Source organism: Grus americana, chromosome Z (assembly GCF_028858705.1).
Source record: "Grus americana isolate bGruAme1 chromosome Z, bGruAme1.mat, whole genome shotgun sequence".
Lineage (NCBI taxonomy): Eukaryota > Metazoa > Chordata > Aves > Gruiformes > Gruidae > Grus > Grus americana.
This window is the reverse complement of record NC_072891.1, coordinates 14,682,189-14,707,091: the sequence shown is the minus strand read 5'-3', so window position 1 is coordinate 14,707,091 and position 24,903 is coordinate 14,682,189. Positions and strand designations below refer to the sequence as shown.

At 37.1% G+C, this 24,903-nt stretch overlaps 1 protein-coding gene across 1 annotated transcript in view; it reads right to left on the bottom strand.

The window, feature by feature from the left end:
* The window catches only part of WDR70 (WD repeat domain 70), a 155,588-nt gene that overhangs the window by 126,492 nt on the left and 4,193 nt on the right, over positions 1 to 24,903 (bottom strand). The window contains exon 5 of the mRNA XM_054809664.1: positions 19,815 to 20,016. Within this exon, the coding sequence (XP_054665639.1) occupies positions 19,815 to 20,016 (202 nt within the window). The remainder of the gene's footprint in view (positions 1 to 19,814; positions 20,017 to 24,903) is intronic.

Sequence of the window (24,903 nt, the reverse complement as noted above, 5' to 3'; positions counted from 1 at the left end):
AATGACAAATAATTTTCAAAATGTTCAGGGCAAATACTACACACTAGGTTAAATATCACAGCCAGTGTGAATATCTTGGTTTTATTTTGAATCATAAAGCCCATCATTTTTAAAAGTTGTGCCCCAGAATTATAAAACACGCTTATATTTCTATGCATTTATATGATACATCTTAGTATAGTATCTATAAATGTTGAGACCCCTCCAGCATACTGTATCAAAACTACTGATTTCTATACAAGTAGTGCAGTCTGAAAATTCCAAATGACTAAAATTAAACCTGACAAGATACGCAACTAAACAGAGAGCCATTGATTTCTACATAGTAATTAAACAACTGTTATTCAGTATTGCTCAGTTGTGGATTATACAGGAACAGCATAAAGAGCCCAACACGTTTTCCAGTGGTCTGATGCCCACACGTCAAATCCAATGCTTATTATAGTCATTCCTCAAGGAGCCTGAGGTATAAAAACATACTGAAGAAATGCTTTCACTTTTTAACCTAGACTAAAATAAAGATCCATTGTCTAGACAATACATAAAATTTTAGCTGTGTGCATGGAGAAAGAAGGCAAAAATTCAAGAACGTCATACTTTACTGAAATGCCTCATTTCACAGATTTTTACTGACGTGATGTTAAGACCTCATATATTTTTCTTATTCTGCAACTGTTAGAAAATGTAGAATATTAGATACATCCTATGAGATCTTTCCTTAAATTATTGAATAGGCTTTTTGATCTTCTCCACAAGGAGCTGCTGCAGATATTCCATACTATACAAAGATTACTTGAGTTGCCAGAAAAGTCTTCCTTCTTTTGCAATCTAAAATGTAAGTTTGGATTATATGATTCAAAGTATATAGTACAAAGATGACAAATTTGGATGTTCAGATGATACTCTACAATTACTTTCTTCTGGAGTCAGGAAAGAAAAGCATAGTTCATAGATATAAGGAACTCCAGGTTTCAGACCACAAATCTACTACATAGCTGCTGTGAGATCTCCATAAGACAACTGTTTGTGGGTCTTAAGTATCATGTCTTAAATGGGATAAAAAGTCCCATCTGGCAGGTGTACTACAATGATACATCAATAAGTATGGTAGATTCATTCATGCATTTGAGCTGCTCGGACTCTACCAAGTTAGAAACCATTATTAATGCCTATTATTATCATAGAATTATAGATTAGTTTGGGTTGGAAGAGACCTTTAAAGGTCATCTAGTCCAACCCCCCTGCCATGGGCAGGGACATGTTCAACTAGATCAGGTTGCTCAGAGCCCCATTCAACCAGACCTTGAATGTTTCCAGAGATGAGGCATCTACCACCTCTCTGGGAAACCTGCTCCAGTGTTTCACCACCCTCACTGTAAAAAATGTCTTCCTTATACCTAGTCTGAATCTACCCTCTTTTAGTTTAAAGCCAATCCTACTAGTCCTGTCACTATATGCTCTTGCAAAGAGTCCCTCTCCAGATTTCTTGTAGGCCCCTTTAGGTACAGAAAGGCTGCTCTAAGGTCTCCCTGGAGCCTTCTCTTCTTCAGGCTGGACAACCCCAACTCTCTCAGCCTGTCCTCAGAGGAGAGGTGCTCCAGCCCTCTGATCAGCTTCGTGGCCCTCCTCTGGACTCACTCCAACAGCTCCATGCTTTTCCTGTGCTGAGGACCCCAGAGCTGGATGCAGTGCTCCAGGTGGGGTCTCACAAGAGTGGAGTAGAGGTGGAGAATCACCTCCCTCAACCTTCTAGTTACGCCTCTTTTGATGCAGCCCAGGATATGGTTGGCTTTCTGGGCTGCAAGCACACACTTCTGGCTCTGTTGAGCCTTTCATCAACCAACACCCCCCAGTCCTTCTCCATGGGGCTGCTCTCAATCCCTTCATGCTCCAGCCTGTATTGATAGCAGGGGTTGCCCAGACTCATGTGCAGGACCTTGCACTTGGCCTTGTTGAATCTCATGAGGTTCACATGGGCCTGCTTCTTAAGCCTGTCCAGGTCCCTCTGAATGGCATCCCATCCCTCACATATGTTATACTTTGAGGCACCCCAAGTCCCTTACAACCTCATTTACAAAAAAAGTAAAAAGAAACAAAAAACCCCACATTAGGGGGGGGAAAAAAAGTGCTCTTTGTATAATGCTCATTTACAAGTGAAACCTTGCAATTGTTGAGAAAATAGATCTGTGGTATTTTATATCTCTTGATGATGGATTAGTGAAGTTACCAGTGAATGCATGATTCCATAACTACTGTTTCCATAAATAAGCAAGCTAAAAAAACCCTCCAGCAGTTCTCCCCCTGTAACAAGCAAGTGCTTAAACACAGGTCCAACTTGCTGTTCTCTCAAAAGAGAAACAAAAGCATAAAACAAACCAAAAACAAGTGCGAGAGAAGCAGAGAGCTTATAAACACTTAGCGGCTTTCTACAGGAAAAGGTGAAGTGGTAGGAAGAAAAATCCATAAAATAATCTGAATCAAATGCAGTACAAAAATTTTTGCTCAGATTTGTTCAAATTCCCTGCTATGGACATTGTCCAGACAATTAATAAGGAAGCCAAAACAAGGATTCCCAATTTTGCATAGTTTGCTGGGCTTGGGCAGAATTTAACTCCCATTTCTGCAGTTCCTGTAGGCCTGAACTCTTCACATTAACCTTATGTTTGACATCCACCTTGGACATGTGATCCACGAGATTATATGGTTTAGTTCTGAAGCTAATGCTATCTCACATAAGACCTACAGTGGTCCTGGGCTTGACTGTTTCCCAGGCCTTTTAACAATCTACATTTCATCTCTTGGGAGCCACACAAAATGGACAGTAGATAAACTTACAAAAATTATTTTGCCTTGAGTTTTTCAATGCCATTATTCTGTTTACAGATAAAGTGCAAACTACAGACCACTTGAAGGCACTTCTCTTGGCACTTTTCTTTACATGCTTGCTTTTTAAGTTTACCTTGCCTTCTGTATCGTACATTCAGATGCTCTGGATCCTCACTTCATCTGGCTACCACAGGTAATATCCAGTCTGAGGTAGCAAAAATGGACCTCTGAGTAGAGAATGATGGCATCCTGTTGTCTTCAGGTTCCTTTCATGACATCCTGATAAACCTCTACTGACAGGGAGAAACTCCTGCCAGGACACTCTATTTAGGTGAAGTGTCCCTTCATAAACCAATTATTTCCGAAACCACTGTGTAGGGCAATCTATCAAAATGGGAAAACTCTGACACTGATGGTAACCTGTTCCTACCTGTGAACCACTTGCCCTTGGAATTTCAGTGTAATACAGAAATAAGACAATAGAGAAATCAAAAGAATCCTGCTTTTAAAACACAGCCATCAGTTTGACTGTTTACACAAACATGCAAAAATTACTGAAACTCACCAAAAGCTATTCATACATTTTCAAATCCTCAGTCACTATGATACTGAACAATGCCAGTAGTGTGGAACACAGGTGAGGGAACAAGCTAGCTAGAGTGAGCAAATGCATATAAATAGATTTTTGCAGCTGGTTGTGGGTATCAAGAGCTTAGAAGTATCTATTAATACTGACAGGCAGATACACATTGCACTGTGAAAATTTTGCACAATAAGGGAGCTGGGGAGTTCTGGCTAAGACACTGGAATTCTTCATAAGTTAGATATTTGCTCTGAGATGACAATTTCTGTTCAAGCAATAGCCTTGTTTACAAACTTACACTTAAAAGAACTCAAATAACCCGTAAGCTATATTGTGAACTGCATGAAATTTAACCTATCTACCCCAACGGATGAAAGACCTGAGATGACCTCCTTAGAACTTGTAATTACAACAAGGTATGGTATGTTATGCCTAGCGATTACACAGCAAGCCCTTCTCACTGTAAAAGTGCCAACCTGAGAGATTATTGTCAGCGTGCCTCAGAGCTTCTCCTGCATGCCTTTTCAGTAAGAACAATGGCGCAGAGTGAAGTCAGGCAGTGTATTAATTATCAGGGGCTGCCACACAGTGTTTTCAAAAACCCTATGAAATCTAAAGCTGCATTGTTTTCTTTGATGAGAGATGAGCGGTTACCAATTAAAGATAAATTATTATTTATTCATCTTATTTCAAATACAGAAATTCTGCGCATGTAAGTGTTTGGCTTCTTATATCAGCTCCTGGCCTGCAAGACACATTTCCTGACAAAGAAAGGCTATCTGTGCCTCAATCACTCCTGATTTAACTTTTTAATCTGCAAAACCTGCAATATGTACAAACAGCTTTGAACCAAAAACAGTCATTAGGAAGTTCTTCTGCTCAATTTAGTTCTGCAAGTGAGCCAATTACATTAGTGGTTATGCAACCACCAGAGAAAACCAGCTTAAAGATACTTTCTAGCCTACATATAAATCAGGTTTAAAATGCTCGAAAGAAAAACACTATCACTACCTACTAATTCAAAAAGGTCGACAAAGAGGAAGTATCAAGGCTGGGTCCAGAAAAAAAAAATTCTTACTATACTTAGAAAGCAAGTAGGTTTGATACATATATAACCGGCAGAAGGAAGCATGAATCGTGCAATCCCACGTTTTCATTATTTTTTTCTCTCCATACTTTTCAGAGTAACACTTAGAGTAATACTAACTTTTCTTCCAACACTTCCCTCCCTCACAAACAGCAGATGACCCACACTCTGTTCTCACCCCACTGACTTACTGTACTGTCAAGTGTTTTCTCATATTACTGATTCTTATTTGCCTAATTCACCTCTGTATCATTTAACTGCTGTGTACAATCGGTATTATAAAAGGTCTACTATCATAAATCTGACTGTATATACAGTACTTCAAGATGCAGCAGGACACAAACTTTTCTCCAAATCAGGCAGAGAAGTTGGGTAATTTCTATGATACTCTGCCACCCAACTCAAACTTCGTTGCAGAGTCCACCATGAGGTTAGTCCCTAAAAGTATCAGGGTTGCAGCTTCCATTAGTTCCTACACTATGAGACAACTCCCAAGAGGTAAACTAATGCAAATTGCATTAAACTACATAGAATTAAACTACAGCTGACAACTATTATTTTTTGACAGGATAGAACTAGTTTTCATAACTATCATGTGATTTTGGCAGATGCTCATTTAAAATAGCATTATAAATAGCATAGTTATAACTAATTTAGATTTAGTAAGATTCATCTTACTCTGGGGAGTTAGTATTTTGCTGAAAATGCTGTGAATTAGTTGACTACTAGTCATTCTGTATTCAAACACTGATTGCAAGACTTCAGGAAATCACTGAAAACTACCATTGGGCCTTCTCATAAATTCACCGTCTATTCAGTGTATCGTAATTGCCTTCTCCGAGAAAAATATTTTATGGACAGCAACTGGACTAAGCCTGGTACTATTTACACCATTAATTTAGAGATAATGGAAAGGATCTGCCATTAAAGTTGCAGCTGTTAAATCCAGAAACTTCTTTTATTACTCTATTACTTATAGGCTTGCACTATCACAACACAAATATGAACACTTATTTGATATTTTAAAAACATATTTTTCAGAGATTCCTTTTTACAAAGGAGAAAAATATGACATGGAGTCACCAGAGATAGAGATACAAGCAGGAAGGGGACACAGAGGATGGATAGGATGCCTGATCCCTACAAGGCATCTTCAGAAGAAATATCAATTATGACAGGTCTGTCAGAGAAAAACCAAAACCCTCAAAACAACTGGCTGCCCTCACGAAAGAAACTGCTAGATAAGGCAGCATTTAATCACAGAACAGAGGAACAACTCTGATGGACTCTGTGAAAAGAAAGATAATAAATTCCACGTTAAAACAAATGAAGTCGTTGAAACAACATACTACATCATTGGCAGAAGAGAGACCCATGTCAGAATTTTTAAACTATTTTCTATCAAGACACACAGTGAGGTTTACTCTGGCATCGTTATTTCTAAGATTTAATTTTGGATGACACACATATCCACTGAAGTAAGTCACAAAATTATCACACACTTCTATGTAACCCAACATTTCACCTCCTGTGCCTGCACACCTATGTACGTCATCTAAACAAGGCAGAGAAAACCTAAGCAAAAGTAAACCTACGAAGAATACACAAGTGATATAAAAAAGGAACTACCATGTGGGAGTTTACATTTTCTCCAGAATTTTAATATTTCCACAGGAAAAATTAATGAAGTTAAAAACAATTTATTTTTTAGATAGTCTTAAGGCACAGAATGCTCACAAAGACCAAGACTTAAGACTGTAGAACAACAAGGTGTTGTCTTTAAAATGATTCGGCACTCTGTCACAGTGGCCTTGTAAACTAGGTATGTGCAATTTGTAGACACTGAGGGTGATTAAGCTAGCTCTCTCTTCTGTTGAGTTTACATTCCTGATATTTTTGGTACTCAGTAGAAAAGGTAGTAATACAATTAATGTACTTAAAGAAGGAATGTCACTGAGAGATATGTTTATTCTTATATTTAAGACGAGAGCAGTTATGCCATGATATCCGCTTTGCAAGAGACATACACTGACCATTTGTACTGAAAAAGGTTATAAATCTGGTAGCACTGAAAGCCAGCTGATCCTTACAGACATGGTTATAGAATCCTAGGATGGTTTGGGTTGGAAGGGACCTCAAAGATCATCTAGTTCCAACCCCCCTGACATGGGCAGGGACACCCTCCACTAGACCAGGTTGCCCAAAGCCCCATCCAACCTGGCCTTGAACACTTCCAGGTATGGGGCATCCACAGCTTCTCTGGGCAACCTGTTCCAGTGCCTCACCACCCTCACAATGAAGAATTTCTTCCTAACATCTAATCTAAATCTGCCTTCTTTTAGTTTAACCCATTACCTGTTGTCCTATCACTATAATCCCTGATAAGAGTCTCTCTCCATCCTTCTTGTAGGCTCCCTTTAGGTACCAGAAGGCTGCAATAAGGTCTCCCCAGAGCCTTCTCTTCTCCAGGTTGAACAACCCCAACTCTCTCAGCCTGTCCTCATAGGAGAGGTGCTCCAACAGGTTGATGTCCTTGTATTGGGGACCCCAGAGCTGGATGCAGTACTCCAGATGGGGTGTCAGAAGAGTGGAGTAGAGGGGCAGAATCACCTCCCTCAACCTGCTGGCCACACTTCTTTTGATGCAGCCCAGGATACGGTTGGTTTTCTGGGCTGCAAGCGCACATTGCTGGGTCATGCTGAGCTTCTCATCCACCAGCACCCCAAGTCCTTCTCCTGAGGACTGCTCTCAATCCATAGCCTGATACAATAGTTTGCTTTCTTTGCAGAGAACAGCATGTCCGAAGACACCCTAAGTAACAGGTTGGTCAGAAAAAGGCAGATAAATATCTGTAAGTTCATATGATGCATGAAACTTGGAAGATTACTGACTTGAAAAAGAAACAATAATTATTCTATGAGCTATGATTCTTCTCACCCCAACCTATATTTTAAGTGAAGCCTAGCAAGTTCTTGAGATGTATATATATACGTCTATGTTACATTATATCTTAACCAAAACATTGAAAAAGTCTAGTTTGAAAATTTGCACTAAAATTCTGAAAGGCTAAAGAATTGTTTCAAGTGCCATAATCATTGCCATTCAGATTATAGTGGTTTAACCCCAGCAGGTAACTAAGCACCACGCAGCCACTTGCACACCCCTCCTGCCCAGTGGGATAGGGAGGAGAATGGCAAAAAAAATCTGGTGGGTTGAGATAGAGACAGTTAAATAAGACAACAAAGGAAAAAAAAGAATAATAATACAATAATAATAATACAAGTGATGCACAAATGCAATTGCTCACCACAGTCAATCCTGTCAACCCAGCATTTTTACAAAAATTGTTTTGTGCCTGCATGTGTGCAATATTTGCAAGCAAGACATTTACTCAACCTGCAGTAAATATAAATGCAGTCTTCAAAGTAGGCCCAGAGATGAATGCTCAATAACATGCAGAAAATGTCACCCGTTTTTCGTAGCTGTCTTTTGGAGACAATGACTAACATCAAAATAAGCAGGCAATCTCTGCATATTCTGTAAAAACTGAAGCCTGTTATTACTTTCATTTCTGGTACTTCAAAACAGGTATGAACTAGCACAGTTGTACACTCAGAGGTCAAGAAGGCTTTAAGTCCCTTTAATTAACTTTGACTAATGAGAAAATGCCGAGTCACAGGACACAGCAGCAGATCTGTACTACTTACAGACCCCTTTTTAGTGTGTTTGCATATGTCATGTCATGAGATTTTGTTTGCTTTGAAACTCTGGAGATTTAGCATCATCATTGTTTTCACAAGATCCAACAGGTAAACAGTGAACGTGGTGAGTCTTAGTTATCTGGCTAAACTTGGAAAACAAAGGTGTCCTGTTCTGGCCCACTTCCTCTGTTTTCAAATATAGCAGTAGATAAGATGCAGTCTGTGGGCTTGATCTGCTTTACATGGGATTAGTACAAAGTCACACACACCACATTACATACATACTTGGTTTCACAGAGATTGACTACATTTTGGCCACAGGACAGATTTTTTCCTCCTATACAAGGAAAGGTCTAAAGAATGAAGTACTACAATATGCAAAAGCTACTCAAATCTCAATCAAAAAGATCTTTCATCTTTTGTTTAATAAATTGAAATAAAAGAAAAAGAAATTGGGCATGGGAAGTCTCTGCTAAAAATTTAGCTCTATTTTCCCACTCCTTTTAAAGATATAAGCTGCTGCATAAATCCTACTTCTCCATCATCCAACTAATATTCCAAAGTTGACAATTCCATTTTTTAACAGGAAGAAAAATAGAGAAAGGCTATATGTGTAACAAAGAAATATTTTACATTTTTTTTGTTTCCCTCTTTAAATGAAGAAAAAAAAAAGTATTAAGTCCTATGGTTTGCCTGTACTACATGATAGGAAAAGAACAGCTAATTCACGTAAGCTAGTAGAGATAGACATTAATATAAAAATTGTCATAATTCATAGGACATTGCAACTCTAATAAAGGTTGTCAGCTCTTTCTGACAACAGAATTAATGTACAAATACACGCCATACAGTAGAGTGATAGAGAAATACCACCTATATTGTGATCATTTGTGAAATACTTGACTTAAAACAAGCCAAGCTTTCTAGCATTTCCATGCAAACAACTCACATACTAGTGAGAACTGTGCTTTCATTCCACATATGATTTTAATTAATTAACTGAATATTTTAACTCTTCAAAACTGTTTTTATGACAACAAAAGTTTTGGTCATGCACAGAAAAATAAATTCTATTACTAATTTCCATAGGTCTTCCAGGATTTATTTCCTGCACTGATACTCATTATTATATGAAAGATGAGCTATGGAGCCTCTGCACTGTAAAAGGGCCACCATGACAGAGTTTGACCCTTATTTAAAACTGTGTGTTTCACCACACGAGAATGTACATGTGCTCACTGCAATGAATTCCACACAGCTAAACAATCCCAATCAAAATCTTTACATAGTACTATCTGAAAATTGGTTCCGAGCTAGTTGCTAAAGAGGGCTGCAGAAACTATGCAAGACAAATACAAGTGCCAGGAAAGCTGGTATGCATCTAAGGTGTTTTGACTGCCCCCTAGTGCAATTTTGGGGAAGGAAAGGAAAAAAAAAATGTTAGCTGGCAATATTTGTGTTAAGGTGTATCAAAGCAACAGGAAAATTCTTTAAGTCAAACATTGACTGTATCTCATGTAGACAAACTCAAACTTGTGTATCAGCTACGTAACTGGTGTATAAACCGCAATGCAGACACAACAGCAGACATTGAACAACCTGCCCATGCCCCTGCAGCCTGCTCCCTTCGTAGGCAGACTGTGCGCAGTTCGGTGCTGGCCCGAACTGCCCAGAATGCAGAGTGGTTATTTTGGGATTCCGTCACTGCTCTCACACAGACACACAGAAGACTGCTCAGTTCCACGAGCTCCTGTTAGCACCCTGAGAGCACAGTTTGCTGCAAAATAACATATATTTTTATTTACTAAACACTGGTAAATTAATTAAACCTGGAAATAAAAGTGGAAGGCACATATCACCTTCTTTCTATTAGTAGCAAACTATGTTTTGTCTGCATCCTCTGTTTCAACTACAGCATAAAAGCAAAGGTACAATGCTGGTAGTTCCACCAATTATGCATACTTAGCCCCACTTACAAAACTGGAAGTCCTTGTAGTCTCACTGAAGTCAACACAAGTATATACGTGGCAAAGGATCTAACCCTTCAACCTTAAATAATGAACCTGAGCTGCATGAGATAGCTATTTATTAGCTATTTGCATTAAGCCTTATTTTAGAAAGCTGAACAGTAAGCTCCTTACCCCTACTGCATTAAGGTCCTGTATGAACTACTTTTATTTATATTGGGAAGTAAAGGTTACATAATTTATCACCTTTTCACTATTCTTGCACATGAGACTTAAGATACGAAAATAACTTTTGCTTTACAAAGTAACAATTAACTTGAAAACCACATGCTACATCTAACTCACCTGACTTTTTAAACTACATTAGGGTCCTCATATAAATAGATGTAAGATCTAAAAGGCTTTTTTCCAGTTTTCTTCTATCTTATCTCACATTAAGTAGGTATTCTTTGAGACATTTCAAGAAGTTTTTCTATAAAAACAACAGATGTAAAACTGATAGTTTCCAAAATTAAAATATTTCCAGTAGAATACAGTAATAAAGAGTTTACACAAAAAAGCAACAAATGCACTTACTGGAATCCAACTAAGTGCTTTAAACACATTTCAAAAGCCTTAGGACTGGACCAAGAAAGGGGCAAAGTGGACAGTTAATAGAAATTCATATGAATGATTCTTTACGATTCTTCAATTCCTGTGGAGAAAGTAATTCTTTTGTTTTTTGAAAGGAAATCAGAAAAATTTTGTAACATATTCCCATAACATTTGGTTATATAAACACTTATTAATCATCAGTTACAATGATGCATCAAATGAACATTTATAAATAGTAGACAAGGTAACTCTGCAAAATACTATTCAACATCCTAACAATTTGAAAATAGTTATGCTAGGTATTAAAATACAAGGAAAGATAAGCAGGAGTAAAGGAAGGAAGTTCAGTATGATTGTTGTGCAATCTGGATAGTGTTAGCATCAAGCATGTATAGTCCCTGTATAGTGCTAAGTGCCCACCTGCAAATAAGAGATGCCATTGCAGCAGTTGTAAAACATTACATGGGGTAGACTCACATTCATAAAAATCCAAAGCCATCTTTTAAACAAACAGCAGACATGCCAAGACTCAACAAAATTGCTCTCCAAGGATACCACTGGAGCAGTCTGCAGTTCAAACAGTTTAACATAACTCATTTGTTAATCGAAAATCCTGTGAAGACTTGTTTTGGAATGGAAATGTAACTGCATGTCACTTACACTCTCCTTCAAATATAGCCATTCTAAATTATTTCATCATCCCCACCATAAATATTTCAAATACTTGTTATCATCCCCTTTATTTTCTTCTTCATTCAAGCAAGAGTTCGCTATACCTGTATTTCTCATTATTCTGTCTAGAGCATAAACAACTTTATCAAAAAGATAACATTCACAGCCAGATACAAAGAAAACCTGCTATATTCCATTTATGTATTCCACAGTGATACCAACAGTGTCAAATACAGTGTTAGTACTGCTGTTAACTCCCTTTCCAAATTTAGAAATATTCTATATATTCTAACAACGATAGAAACAATATGCTATTTGTGCTTCTTCATAAAAGTACATTGGAAATTTGTTGTAATTCCCAACAAAAGCATCATATAAGGAAGGTAGTCAAGTTCATATAACATTGTATGAACAGAATTTCCTAACATTTCCAACTACATATTCTTGTTAAATAATACTACAGCAAATGTACAGTCTTGTGACTGAGATATGCATGTAGAATATGTGCTTAGAAAGACTTCGAATCTTTCTTCAAGGATGTAGGGGACAGAATTCTACAGTCTCAAGGTTACCCATGCCTCAAACATACCTGGCAAAAAACCCCCCAAAACTCCCCAACCAACCAACCAAAAACTACTCTACCTCTGACAGCAGAGGACATTAGCTTCCACAAAATCTTCCGGCTAGAAAGCAAGCAAGGGCCTCAGGAGAGATAAGCATGAGCTGGCAAAAACAGGACATAAGATCTCTAAACTTTGTTAAAAAGGACAGTAGTAATAATAATCGTGGTCTATATCACATTTTATTTAATACTACTAAAGTCACCTTTCTCTAAGTACCTTGAAGTCAACAAATATATACCTATTAATTTTCTCACAAAATATTTCTAGAAACAAACTAATAGGACTAAGTATCTATGTGTAGAGGAAACAGTCTAAAACTTCTCATATTCAGTCATACTACTAATTAACTAAAACCAATTTCACCAAAAAAGCATGGCATGATATACAGCAGAGAATTCTTGGCCTTACTATGCTCTGCAGAATTGATAAACATTGATCTTAGAAGTACATTGGTTTTCTCTGGGTACAACTGGTAATCACAAACTCTGAGGCACTGGGTTGGAGACAAGCAAATACCCCATGCCTTTTTATGAAAGACAAACAGTCCCTAAGAGAATCACTCTGTTAGCTTCCTCTGGCACATAGTCCATATGATGCTCTCAGTTTCATATGTTAAGTATTCCTTCTGTTCCAGCTTCTGATTGATTCTCTCACATTCTTACACTGAGCTTCACTATACAAAACTTAGGGGTTTGATTTTGTTTTCTTTTAATTTTTGTGAAGCTTGCAAACCCTTCCTAACTCACTTTTGAGACAATCTTTCTCATTCTTTGCAACACAAGTAACTACATCAATGATCCTTAACAAAAATTCCATGACGTGTTCCAAGTTTAATATATAGAAAATACATTTTCCTGATTTTTATAGCAGAAATACTGTCAAGACCAAAGAACATATTATGCACATATATGACAAAACTATTTTCCTCCTGATTATATAGGAAGGTAATAAAAGAGGAAATTGAAAGCAATGGTAATTGATACCTATTTTTCATCAACGTATCACTGACGAGAAGTAGTTCAAAAATAACGCCTCTCATCCTCAAACCCACACTTTTCTGTCTCTATTGCACACACAAAAATTGCTTTGCTTAGCTTATTTCACTTTTTCTTCTTTAGACAAGATGAAACACGACAGACAATTCTCAGCCTAAATGTTAGGACGACTAAAAATTCCCATAACATACATTTATTTTTACAACACCATGATTTTATAGCCTGGTACCATAGTCAAATTATAATTGGAGCAATTACAGCCTACTTAAATTCTCCACCTAAATCAGCAGGAAATGGCTTTCTTCCATCTTGAACAAATGAGTATTAGTGGTATGTCCTGTTAAACCTCTGCAAAAATTTAACAGTGTCTCAAAACAATTCTAAAACTTGGAATACGGCTATGCTATCATTTTGGAAATATGCCCAAATCAGAGTACAGCCTTGGAGAGGCCCAAGGCTGTACTTGTTTCAGGGACATAATTACAACATGATTAGTATCCCTTTGGTACTGCAGGGAGAAATAGTTCTCCATTCCAAAGAAGAATCAACTGTAACAAAGCTCCAGACAGAAGATAAAGCCTTGCAAATCCATCTGGCAAAATTCTTCCAACAACGACCTCTATACCTGTTGCCTCAAGTGAGGAAAAGTGTCACAAGATGCTAGCACTCCGTTAAGTTGTTAAAGATCTCAGCACATTTTCTAATGACATGTAGAAGACAACATGAATAAATTCACACTAATATATTTTAATAGGTGTTATACACACTGTCTTACTAATATCTTTTAATAGGTGTAATCCATTACCTTGAAAAATGCTTATGTCCTAGTTTTAAAACTGTCCACCCACCAACCCTGACATGACTGCTTTGGCTAGTCTGCTGTCTCTCTCCAGCCAGATTTTATTTTGATTGCACAAATACCAGATACACTCCCAGTGTACCTTGCCAGGGCAAAAAAGCTGGCAAAGATTCTGCTGTATCTCCCAACCTCAAAATTTACCACATGAAATATTGCCATTATTAAGAATCTGTCCTCTGAAAAACAAGCTGTTTTCTCTTTTAAAACATCCCTGCTTCGAACCAAAAATATTTCAGTTTTCCAGAAAGACAAACTTTTTGGGATAGAAACGAAACCTGAAAAGTTTCAGGCTACAGGAGACACTCTGCTTCCTCCCTCCTCACCCCCCCACGTGAAAAACTGTCACTGACAATCCAGCCAGATTTTTACACCATTGGGAGAAAAAGCACTACAGAAACGCACTGATCACAATTCAAATACACATCTCTCCTTCTCATTTTCCTTACTCTCCAAATTAATGCAAGTCTTTCATACAAAAAGGAAAACTGTAACGAGAGGAAAATACCAGACGGAATTGATAGCAAGTGTATCTGTTGTCCTTAAAATATACTTAATACAGCTGCATTCCTTACACTACTATGAAACAAGCACTGTACAATATTTGTGTGAGTACTTAAAAACATATTGTGCCTTCTTAAGAATCATCACTTCTGGCATGAATAGAGGTAAATTATACTAAATGAGTAACTCATTAAATTTAAATATTTGTTAAATGTAAATACTATTTGTATTAACACACGATTCAATCAAACACAGAAAAATGCTTTACAACAGCTACCACAAAGACTTGAGTATATAAAATGAACTTACATAAATTCAGATAAAAAAGTAACTCAAGTCAGAATTCACATATGTAATACAATGTCTATAGTGCTCCTGAAAAATTTATGTTCAGTTTATATCACATGTAAATGTAAATTACAGAAATGTGTAATACTCAAAACCTAACAGTGCTGATTCAAACCATTCAGCAATTAACAGCTGTTATTCCTTTTCCTATAAAAACACCAATAAGGTATGAAAAATTCCCATCAAAGAAGATAACCACCAGCTACTCCTTCCACCTAATGAGCATTCAGTAAAATACTCGATCTGAGTTGGGCAGTCCTGGGCCAACCCAAGACTCAAAGGATGCTAACCTCATAGCAAGCAATTTTGACAAATGTCTCTATTGACAAACTCTCATAAGAAAACAAACACAACAGAACAAGCAATGGTGGCAAAACAATGTTCCCACAATAAAAATCACACCTAAAGTCAGGCTTGAGAGACAGTGGCAAGCTACCAGGGCAAAGTCAATATCTGTTATACAAAGTTCCTAAGACTTCAGATTACAGAACTGCAACTCATATAACTATTAAAGAAAAATTTGTTTCCTACAGGGTCAAAAATACAGATACTTGTATTTTAAAGAAGTTACTTCAGCAGCCAAACAAGATAACAAAAGAGAGACAGTCTCACAGTACATCTGGAAACAAAACAATTACTCAATGAAGCTTTCCATTTCTCCTCTCCCAGTTCTGCCCCCACGCGTACCAACCACAGCATGGTGTACAAGCAAGAAAAAGGAATCACAGAGTTCTCATTACGGCAACACCTGCCTTCCTTGGGGCTCACAGGATCATACTGTGATCACCAATCGATCAACAGGAAATCAGGAAAGCACAGCTGCTTCCTGATTCCCTTCACAGGAAAGAAAATAACCAAGTTCATGAGTAGCAGTAAGGGGAGGCTCTAGACCCCAAAGGCCTCTGGCATCCATGCTGACACAAAATCTTCCCAGTTATAAATTAACTGTTTAGACTGAAAACCCACAAGTCTCATATTTCTGCTGCTCTGCTTATTCTCAACCAAATCTATTCTAGACTGTTTTGTAACTATTGTCTTAAGTTCAGACAAACTTAAATCACACCAGTCTGAAAGTCACCTTTCTGTCTGAAACTTTTCATCAGTGTCTTTTAACTCTGTTTTCCCATAACTCCACTTTATTGAGACAGTTGTAGCATTACTCAAATACATACAAACAAAAAATTAATACCACAATCTTGCTAGAAATTAAAACACACAATCAGCAAACAAAGCAACTACTGAGAAAGACAGGTTGAAGTAAAACCAGCTGGTTCTGCACATTGTTTTCCCGTTGTCATTCTAGACAAGTTCACAGAACTAAAGCAAGAGTTTCGATAAACAAGATGCCCACTGCCCTTTGGAGAGGAATAATGAAAATAAATTACATTCAGTGCTCAGAATCCATAAATCTGACAGGCATGCAAACATTTATATAAAATTTTTAAAAAACCCTCCATACCTCACTGGCTTATGACAGACATCAAGCTGAAGTAACAATCTAGTAGTTTTTTCCAAAATTATTTATATGTATAACAGACTGCATTTTAGAAATTTCAATGCACAAAGCCCTACTAAGGTGTAGCCACCTTTGATAGAGGACAACAGAAAATAGGTACACAGTACACTATAGCACAAATAAAAAAGGAATAGATATTTCGTATTATGTTGCTGGTATCTCCCTCTTCTCTTCATAAGCTACCTCTACTACTAAAAGCATTATCCCATTCTGTGGAATATATGTACTGTCTCCAAAAATATACACAAAGATAATATGCATCATCCTGTAATTTCTCAATTATTAAATAATACTGTTGTCCCACACAGCTATGCTATGTAAATGAGCATTCAGCATTTAGTTACTTTCTCCTACAAGACCTCATTTATTCCATAAATATAAATAAGTAAGTGAAGGAGTCTGCTACAACTTGAAACTAATCTATAGTTTGAACATGATTACATTTAGGAATCCATATAGCACTCACTACTGAGATGAGAGAGATGATTATACCATAAACTGGAACAGTAGTATGTATATGACTCTCGATTCATGTGAACTTAATAAAATTACTCAACTAAAATTAATCAACAAAAGAGATGTCAAACGATGCCAGCCTTCTACTGATGATGCAATAAAACAGATGTTGAATATTTAGTGTATTTCCACCATAGCTTACTTGACCAATGTGGTAAAACTTTTTTGATGCAACTGAATAATTTTGCTAATTCACTATAAGCAGGCAAGATCATTGCCAACACAATTAACTGAAAGGGGTGTGTGTATGTGTGTATATATATTTCACTCCAGAATGGAATTATAGCAGGCTAAATATAATAAATATATAAATGTAATGCTTTTTGCTGACAACAGAAAGTGACGTCTCTAACAGGCCATGGAACCAGGGAAAAAGTTTTCCCCAATTTTAATCCAGTCTTACAACAAAATTATGGTCAAACCACAAGCTACTTGTATCTATTCTTATTTGCAAAAAAAAACTCAAGTAATTTCTGGCATAAGTTACAAGAAAAATTTAGGAATATAAGATCAACCATCATTATTAAGCTAGTTTGAAAAGCGTAGGTTTTAAGCAAAATTCTCTATGATTTTTCCAACACATGCAAAATTCTCTTCATAATTAAGAAGAACAATCTGGACATACTCAGTTTAGAAATCCACTTAATTCCGTAAGACCCTGACAGGAAGGCATTCCATGGAAATATAACTCCCTTTTTTTTTCCTCCCCTAAGACAACCACTGCTTATAGTTCTGGTGTTTTCAAATCTCCGTTGTTTAAGAAAATAAGTAAGGCCATAACACAGAAACAAAGCAATGAACAATAAAGTCTGTGTAGAAAAGATCAGGATGAACAGCTACAGGAGATTACTGATGCAAAGTTTTGTGCAATGCTTCAATGAAATATTAGCAGACATAAGGTTTAACCTTGGGTTTAGTTGCCAGGATATAACATGATTTTGAGTTTACACTGCTTTAATTTAGGGTCATATACACTGAAATCCTTTGAGCATCCTGGAGAACTTTTATTCTCCCAAAGATTAAAGATACCTGGCAGGACTTCATTCCCAAGCCCAGCTATTTCTCTCTGTGTGGCTTCAATTACTCAGTGCTATAGGGGAGTTACAAGCTTCAGAAGTGCTGACAGCAGAGCAGAAGATTGATTTTTTCTGGGAAGAGAAATGAGGACAGCTAGGGAGAGCTGTGATTTAGAAGGGCATTCTGATGAGACCCCAAAGAAAGAACAAAACACCTGTGCAGAACAAGCATGCATTTTTTGAAATTTACCACTTCCTAGTACATGCATGTACAAAGTTAGCAGCTATTAATAAGTACTTTCAGAAGTTGTTGTTCTTTGTGTAATATATTGTGGGTTTTTTCCAAAATGACACGCATCTGTGTTCACTACAATCTGTGCACACACTAACATTCTGGATGATAGTGAAATAGGTTGAAAAGGATTTGGAGACAAAACTGAACAAAATCAAACATTTTCTTTCAGCATCAATAAATGTAAGCACTTTACAAGACAGGACTGTTATTTTGATTCTCAGTTGGAAAGGTTCATGTTTGATAAAATTTCTTGATAAAGCACTGTATTTTAAGATCTTGCTATGAGTTGAAGATGCATGAACAAGCAGACCTGAGACGGGAGAACAGATAAAAATTGGTAGAAAAGAAGTAGTGACTTCAATATAACACGATCCACAGCAACTGAAATCTGTTGAGTCTATGACACCCTCAGGAATGTGTACTCAGTCCACAGTGCCATAACAGCTAAAAGTTAAGAGAATTGCTGATGCAGATCAATAGTAAGTCATAAATTAACTTAAGGTTTACAAGACTCTCAAGGAAAGTTTGGGATTTATCCGCAGTTGGTTCCCTTAGACAGAACAAGTCATGTGTGGGGGTACAGATATGGTGCTGAAATGTACAGTTTGATAATTAAAGAAATCCATAGGCAACAGTGAATTAAGCAGATCAGACAAACTAATAAAAAACCCCTAAGGTATCAGAATTTCCCATCACTTATCCCCTGGGGGGAAAAAATCAGTTATGTCATTGCTTAAGAAGTTCCTCTTGCTTATTTTGAGTGAGTAGTCTAAACTTACATTTTAAAGTTCACAAGATGAAAGGTAAGACATTTTATAAGAAAAGGACAAACAAACTGAACACCTAGTCAAAACTGAAGAGGAATTTACAAGAAACCCGTGAGACACCTGGGAATTTGGTTTTTAGGATTAGGTTTATATTTGTGTAACAGGACACACAGGGCTTTTCTGCTACTGAATGGTTCAAAACAGCGTAAGTAAGGTTGTTTCTACAGGACTTCCAATGTTGTTGCTACAAAACAACATGGAAAGCATCATACAAAATCCACTGTCACAAAATATTCAATCTAGGAAGTTCTGGAGAATGAACATCAAACTTTTAACTAAATAGAGAGAAATTTGTTAACTGAGTATCTGTGATACCCAAGTTAGGCTGTTACGTGTTTTCTTGCTTTTAACAGAGATAGAAAACACAATCTACATTCACTCTAACAAACCGGTCTGGCACTTATTTAGATATAGAAAACAAAACAAACAAAAAAAGCCCACAGTTACTACAGTTCATCTACAGTTCATTTTCTCAGAACAGTTTTGGCACAATTGCTCTCCCTAGATTCAAGCCCACCGCTACCTCCTCTTTCTTGTAAAAATTCTACACATGCATTGGGAAGCAAATCATATGAAATATTTATATAAAATATTTCTTTATATAGTGCTTTCATAATGTGAAAACAAAAAAGAGTAAATAATATATACTAATTGATGATGAATTTCCCTTCAGATTCCCATGCATATTTTTTTTTAAATCCTGGTATTTTTACATGAAAACAATTATTTGCATTTGTTGAATAATCATTAGAAAAAAAACCCAAAAAACTCTGCCTTTCAAACAACAGTCACACTTCACCTGCCAATTCAATCATAAAGGAAAGAGCACACACACTAATTAGAGTACACTCAAAGTGTTAAAACATTAAAGAAGAACAAAATACTTACACTATCTTCCTCCTCTGTATCATCGTCATTATCGTCATCACTATCCTTGAACCCAGGTGGAAGTGGTGGCCCAATGAATTCATCATCTTCATCATCGCCATCAGTATCCTCAGCTGGACCTTGAGCAGAAGTCTGGGATTGCACAAAAGGACCAGTTAACTCTTCATCTGAGCTATCTTCACTTTCTCTACAGGCTGTCTCTCTGCATGGAAAAAATTAAAAAAATTACTATTTCAAAAACATCAGCACTTCCATAGGAATTTTCAGATAAAAGATGTTCAGCACTGTCGTAAATTTTTAAACACTGAAATTAACAGCAAAACATAAAGTAATTTTTATTAACAGAGCATCAGCCCACCATCACCTCGAAAGCATAAACAAAGCTTTAAAAAACAGGAATACCATAGTGTCACACAGTTAAAAAAACAGGACAAAATAAACCAAAGAAAAAGTTAGACTGATTGTAAAAGCAACAGTACCATACCACTAGTGTGGATTTCATTACTGCTTAGAAGCCAACAGAATATATTGTTACAGAGCATTTTCAAGATTCTGCTTCAAGTTGCAGCTTGTGCAGACGATCTGCACCTCTGTTGGCTGGGTGGAACTCAAAACAGTAATCACCCAGGCTCACAACCAGTAAGAACATAGAGCATGGCACTTGCTTTATAATGCTGGTAAAGAATAAGAGGGAATCAGACACTTTCAACCAAATATTTGATACTGCCACAAATATAGATTCTAAAAGTTACATTAAATTATCATTTCGTGTTGTCCAAATCAGTTGTGTGAACACATTTTCTTGGCATGGGAAAATTTTTGAAAAGTAAGTAGAGCTATTTAGTCCAGGTTCATTCAGTTTATTCAAAATAAATGTGCTCCCTCTGCTGGTAGTTATCAAGTAGATGGTATTCTAACTGGCAGAAGGTCTAAAAGCAATAAGCAGAAAACTTTGCCTTTTGATTTGTATTATGTATTTGTATACATCAAAATGTATCATTACACTGATAACTTGCAGTGGAAATCAGATGTTCTTTTCAGATTTAGTGAGATAAGCTCAAATTGCAAGACTCGGTTTGGGACCTTATATTTTAAGAGTGTGTAAGAGTTTTTAAGTGACTAGACTGCAAAAGATAGTTTAACAAAGAAAATTAAAAAAAAAGACTACAGAGATATTGGGTGGGTTTTGAAGTTTAGGTTATCACTTAAAAAGTATAATAAAAACACACACGTTTAAGAACTTTATAAAGGATTAACATAATATGTTCTAAACTATGTAATTGTGACAGAGAATGCAGCCCCACTCCACTCCCCAAACCAGCTGTACACCAAGCAGGTAGTAGGTTACACAGCATATATTTATGTTGGATAAGCAACTGAAATTCTATTTTAAGAAGAAATCAAAACCAAACTAAAATCAAGACAAATGAGGTCCTCAGATGTTACAGTGATGAGAAGGGTTTGCATGTCTCAAAGCTTATCTAATTTTTCCAACTATATTTACTAGCCTAATAAAAGATACTACCTCTATATATAAATTTTGTTTTGGATAGTGATGAGAGACATTTAAAGATCTAGATCAGGATTATGATTATCTAATAAATCTAACCCAAATAAAAAGAGCTTCTCTTACTCTACAACAATGGGGCAATCGATATCCTTTTACCAAAAGGAAGCTTTTCCAGCATGAAAGGAATGGGTTGGGACCTTTAAAGTTCTTCAAGTTAGGTATCCCCAAAACTAACAACTTTACAATACTATGTGCAAGAGTTGTGTTTTAAGAGTCGATATGCATTCCTGGACTAGCAAACCACATAGCTTTTCCCCAAAAGCCAAACTATTTAATTAGTTTTGGAATGGAACCAAATACACACTGTAGCTCACAGTGAGAAGAATGTACGCAACATAAAGATTCAAGGAGGCCCTTCCAATCCTGGAGTCCCAGATTTTCAGATCTTTCTACAGACACCCAAGAACAATACCCAGCTTCCTTCATAATTACCTATCCTTATCATTCCCTCACTTGCTAGGAAGGATAAATCGATCAAATCAAACATTTCAGTATTTTGAGGGGCAGTGTAATCACTCTGCATGTGAAATGGCCAGAACGGCAGTGCTATTTTGCACCACATTCCAGGCTTGGCAGGGACAGCCAAGTAGTCCAGCCTCAGTTACTGGCATCCTCTGTCCTGACTGGAAGAAAGTCAAACACAAGAACATCCCAATGCAATCTACCCTTCCAACAGCAACGGGGAGGGGTGCTGACAGAAAGGACAAAATAAGTGGCATTTCCTTCAACTCTCAGTCTTATAGTCTTACTCCACCAGAGGCTGTAAAGAAAGAACCACCAATCCCTTTCCTGGGATTCAGAGAAATGGAAGAAATTGGTTTTCGCTTTCCCTTAGTACCTCCTCAGTAAGTGAAACAAGCTGTAACACAAAAAAACAGAAAGCTGCATTATAGGATGGATGTCACACAGACAGGGGAAATGACAGAAAACATTCTGAGAGTTGTGCAAGTATGTGGGCATATCCCCCCCATGTGTTCACTCTCCTCACATCATCCACTCTATTTTCTCAGGGTTTTTTTCTTTTTATATCCTAGTAGATCCTTTCATTTCACAAAGCATAATTATTATTATGCATAAATATGTAAGTAGTGTAACTACTGTAAACATTTGTCCACAGCAAAGTCAGTCAAAAACAAAAAGAATCACTAGCTGTTCTTCACATGTTTTTGGAGGGACCAACTCCTTTTTAACAATTAAAAAAACAGTATGAGGGCTACTATTATAACTGAAAGTACTCAGAATTTTAAGAAAAGTAATAGTCAGGAAAGAGCTGTAATTTTCAGAGACTAGAACAAGCTATATATATTAGATCAGTTTATAGTAACTAAAATCTAAATTATAAAAAGAACTACTGAGAGTCCTGTATTTCAGACTTAAATTGTTAGTTGTAGGACTGTTCCTCTGAGTTAAGGCTAAGTCACAATGCCACATCTCCTTCACTAGCTTCCCGGTTTTAGCATTAAGTTACTGTCCTGGTTTCTGCAAGGATAGAGTTAATTTTCTGACAGCTGGTTAGTGCTGTGTTTTGGATTTAGGATGAGAATAATGTTGATAACATACTGATGTTTTTAGTTGTTGCCAAGCAGTCAAGGACTTTTCAGTTTCTCATACTGCCCTGCTAATGAGAAGGCAGGGAGTGCCCAAGAAGCTGGGACGGGACACAACCAGGACAGCTGACCCAAAATGGCCAAAGAGATATTCCATACCATACAACGTCATGTCCCGTTTACAACTGGGGAGTGGGCTGAGAGGCATGTTAACTGGGGGCCTGGCACAGCAGCTGGGGGCCTGGCACGGCATTGACTTTGGAGTGATGGCCTTTATCTTCCCAAGTCACCATTATGCATGATGGACCCCTGCTTTCCTAGAGATGGCTGAACACCTGCCTGCCCATGCGAAGTGCTGAATGAATTTCTTGTCTTGTTTTGCTTGTGCGTGTGGGCTGGGAGGCTGGGCAGCTGGGGGCTGTGCAACCATCGACTTCAGTTTATAAGAAACTGTGCTGTTCATGACTTGGTTTGTATATATTAGTAGTAGTAGTATTTTCCTTTTTTTGTGTGTCCTATCAATCCGTTTTTATCTCAACTCACGAGTGCTCTCACTTTCACTCTTCCGATTCTCTCCCCTATTGCACTGCGGTGAGGGGAACGAGTGAGCAGCTGCATGGTGCTTAGTTGCCAGCCAGGGCTAAACCATGACAGCTACATATCATATTTTACAAGGAAATATAAAACTTCCAGGAAAGCTTTTCATGTCATGCCCTCCTTTTTCAATGCTTGGTAAAAACAACAAAAAAAAAAAAACCAAACAAAAAACCCCAACCAAAAAAAAATCAAAGAAAATTTAATATCAGCAGAACTCCGGTGAGTTACGAGAGCCTGCCTAATAACTCAGAATACTGAAAATTATCTTCCTTTGCGTACAAAGTCCCTGGAGTTCTCTTCTGTCAAGTCCATTAGTGAAATGAGATGATAGGGGAAAGACTCTATGTCACATGACTGCGTTCCACCTTACCATTTGTTTTAATTGATTCTTTATATTGAAGTCATCCATACACAGTATACAATCACGTCACAAGAATTGAAATGTATCTAATAACATTAAAAGCAAATGGGAGCACAGAATATTTTCCTTTCATGCACAAGATGTAATACAGGACCTATAGGGTAGTATATTGTGCAACCAGTTATTTCAGTGAAAGTGCATGGCTCATTTGAGTTTTCCATAGACCAACAGGCAGAGTAAATTTTGTAACAGAAATCTGTTCATACTCTGAAACACTAAAAGCTTGTTTATAATAACTTACTGCATATAGAATCTATCAGCTCATAAGATAGATATAGGTCCGCTATAGTCTTGTATGGGTTATTAGACTTCCATAGATATAGAAACTTAAAATCCAGTGCACTGATCTCCACAACCCCTGCCATGCAATGGAGTTGTGTGGCCCCCGTTACCTTCAGCTACTGTTGATTTCCCAGCATTTCAGAATTCAAACTGTCAATGCAGTAGCATTTATTGCTTGTCAATAACAAACAAATGTTGACAAGTTTAAGAGTAAATTTCAAACTGAAGGCAAAATCAAATACTTTCTCAGTCCCACCACTACTCTATACACTGTGCATACAGAGGCTCTCCACCTACTTTGCTTTCTTTTTCAGCAGGCATGAACAAGTATATTCTATCTACAGGTGGGAACAATAGCCGCTCATTAAGTCAGCACATGTAGTCATTATATATGCCCTAACATTTTCAAAAAATCCACAGCTAACAACATTTTTGTTATTTTTAAAAAAGTATACCAAACAGGATTAGGGACGAGACTGCAAAATAAACTATTAAATATACATACTGTTGATATTTACAAATATTGACACATCTTTTAAAAAGCATAGATTAAAAAAAAAATTAAAAATCAGTACTTCCACTGAAATACTTCAGATAACACAGACATGTTCACACCAGTTAAATGACACTCATGGTCTCCAAAAAAAAAAGCCAAATGCAAACACTCTTCAG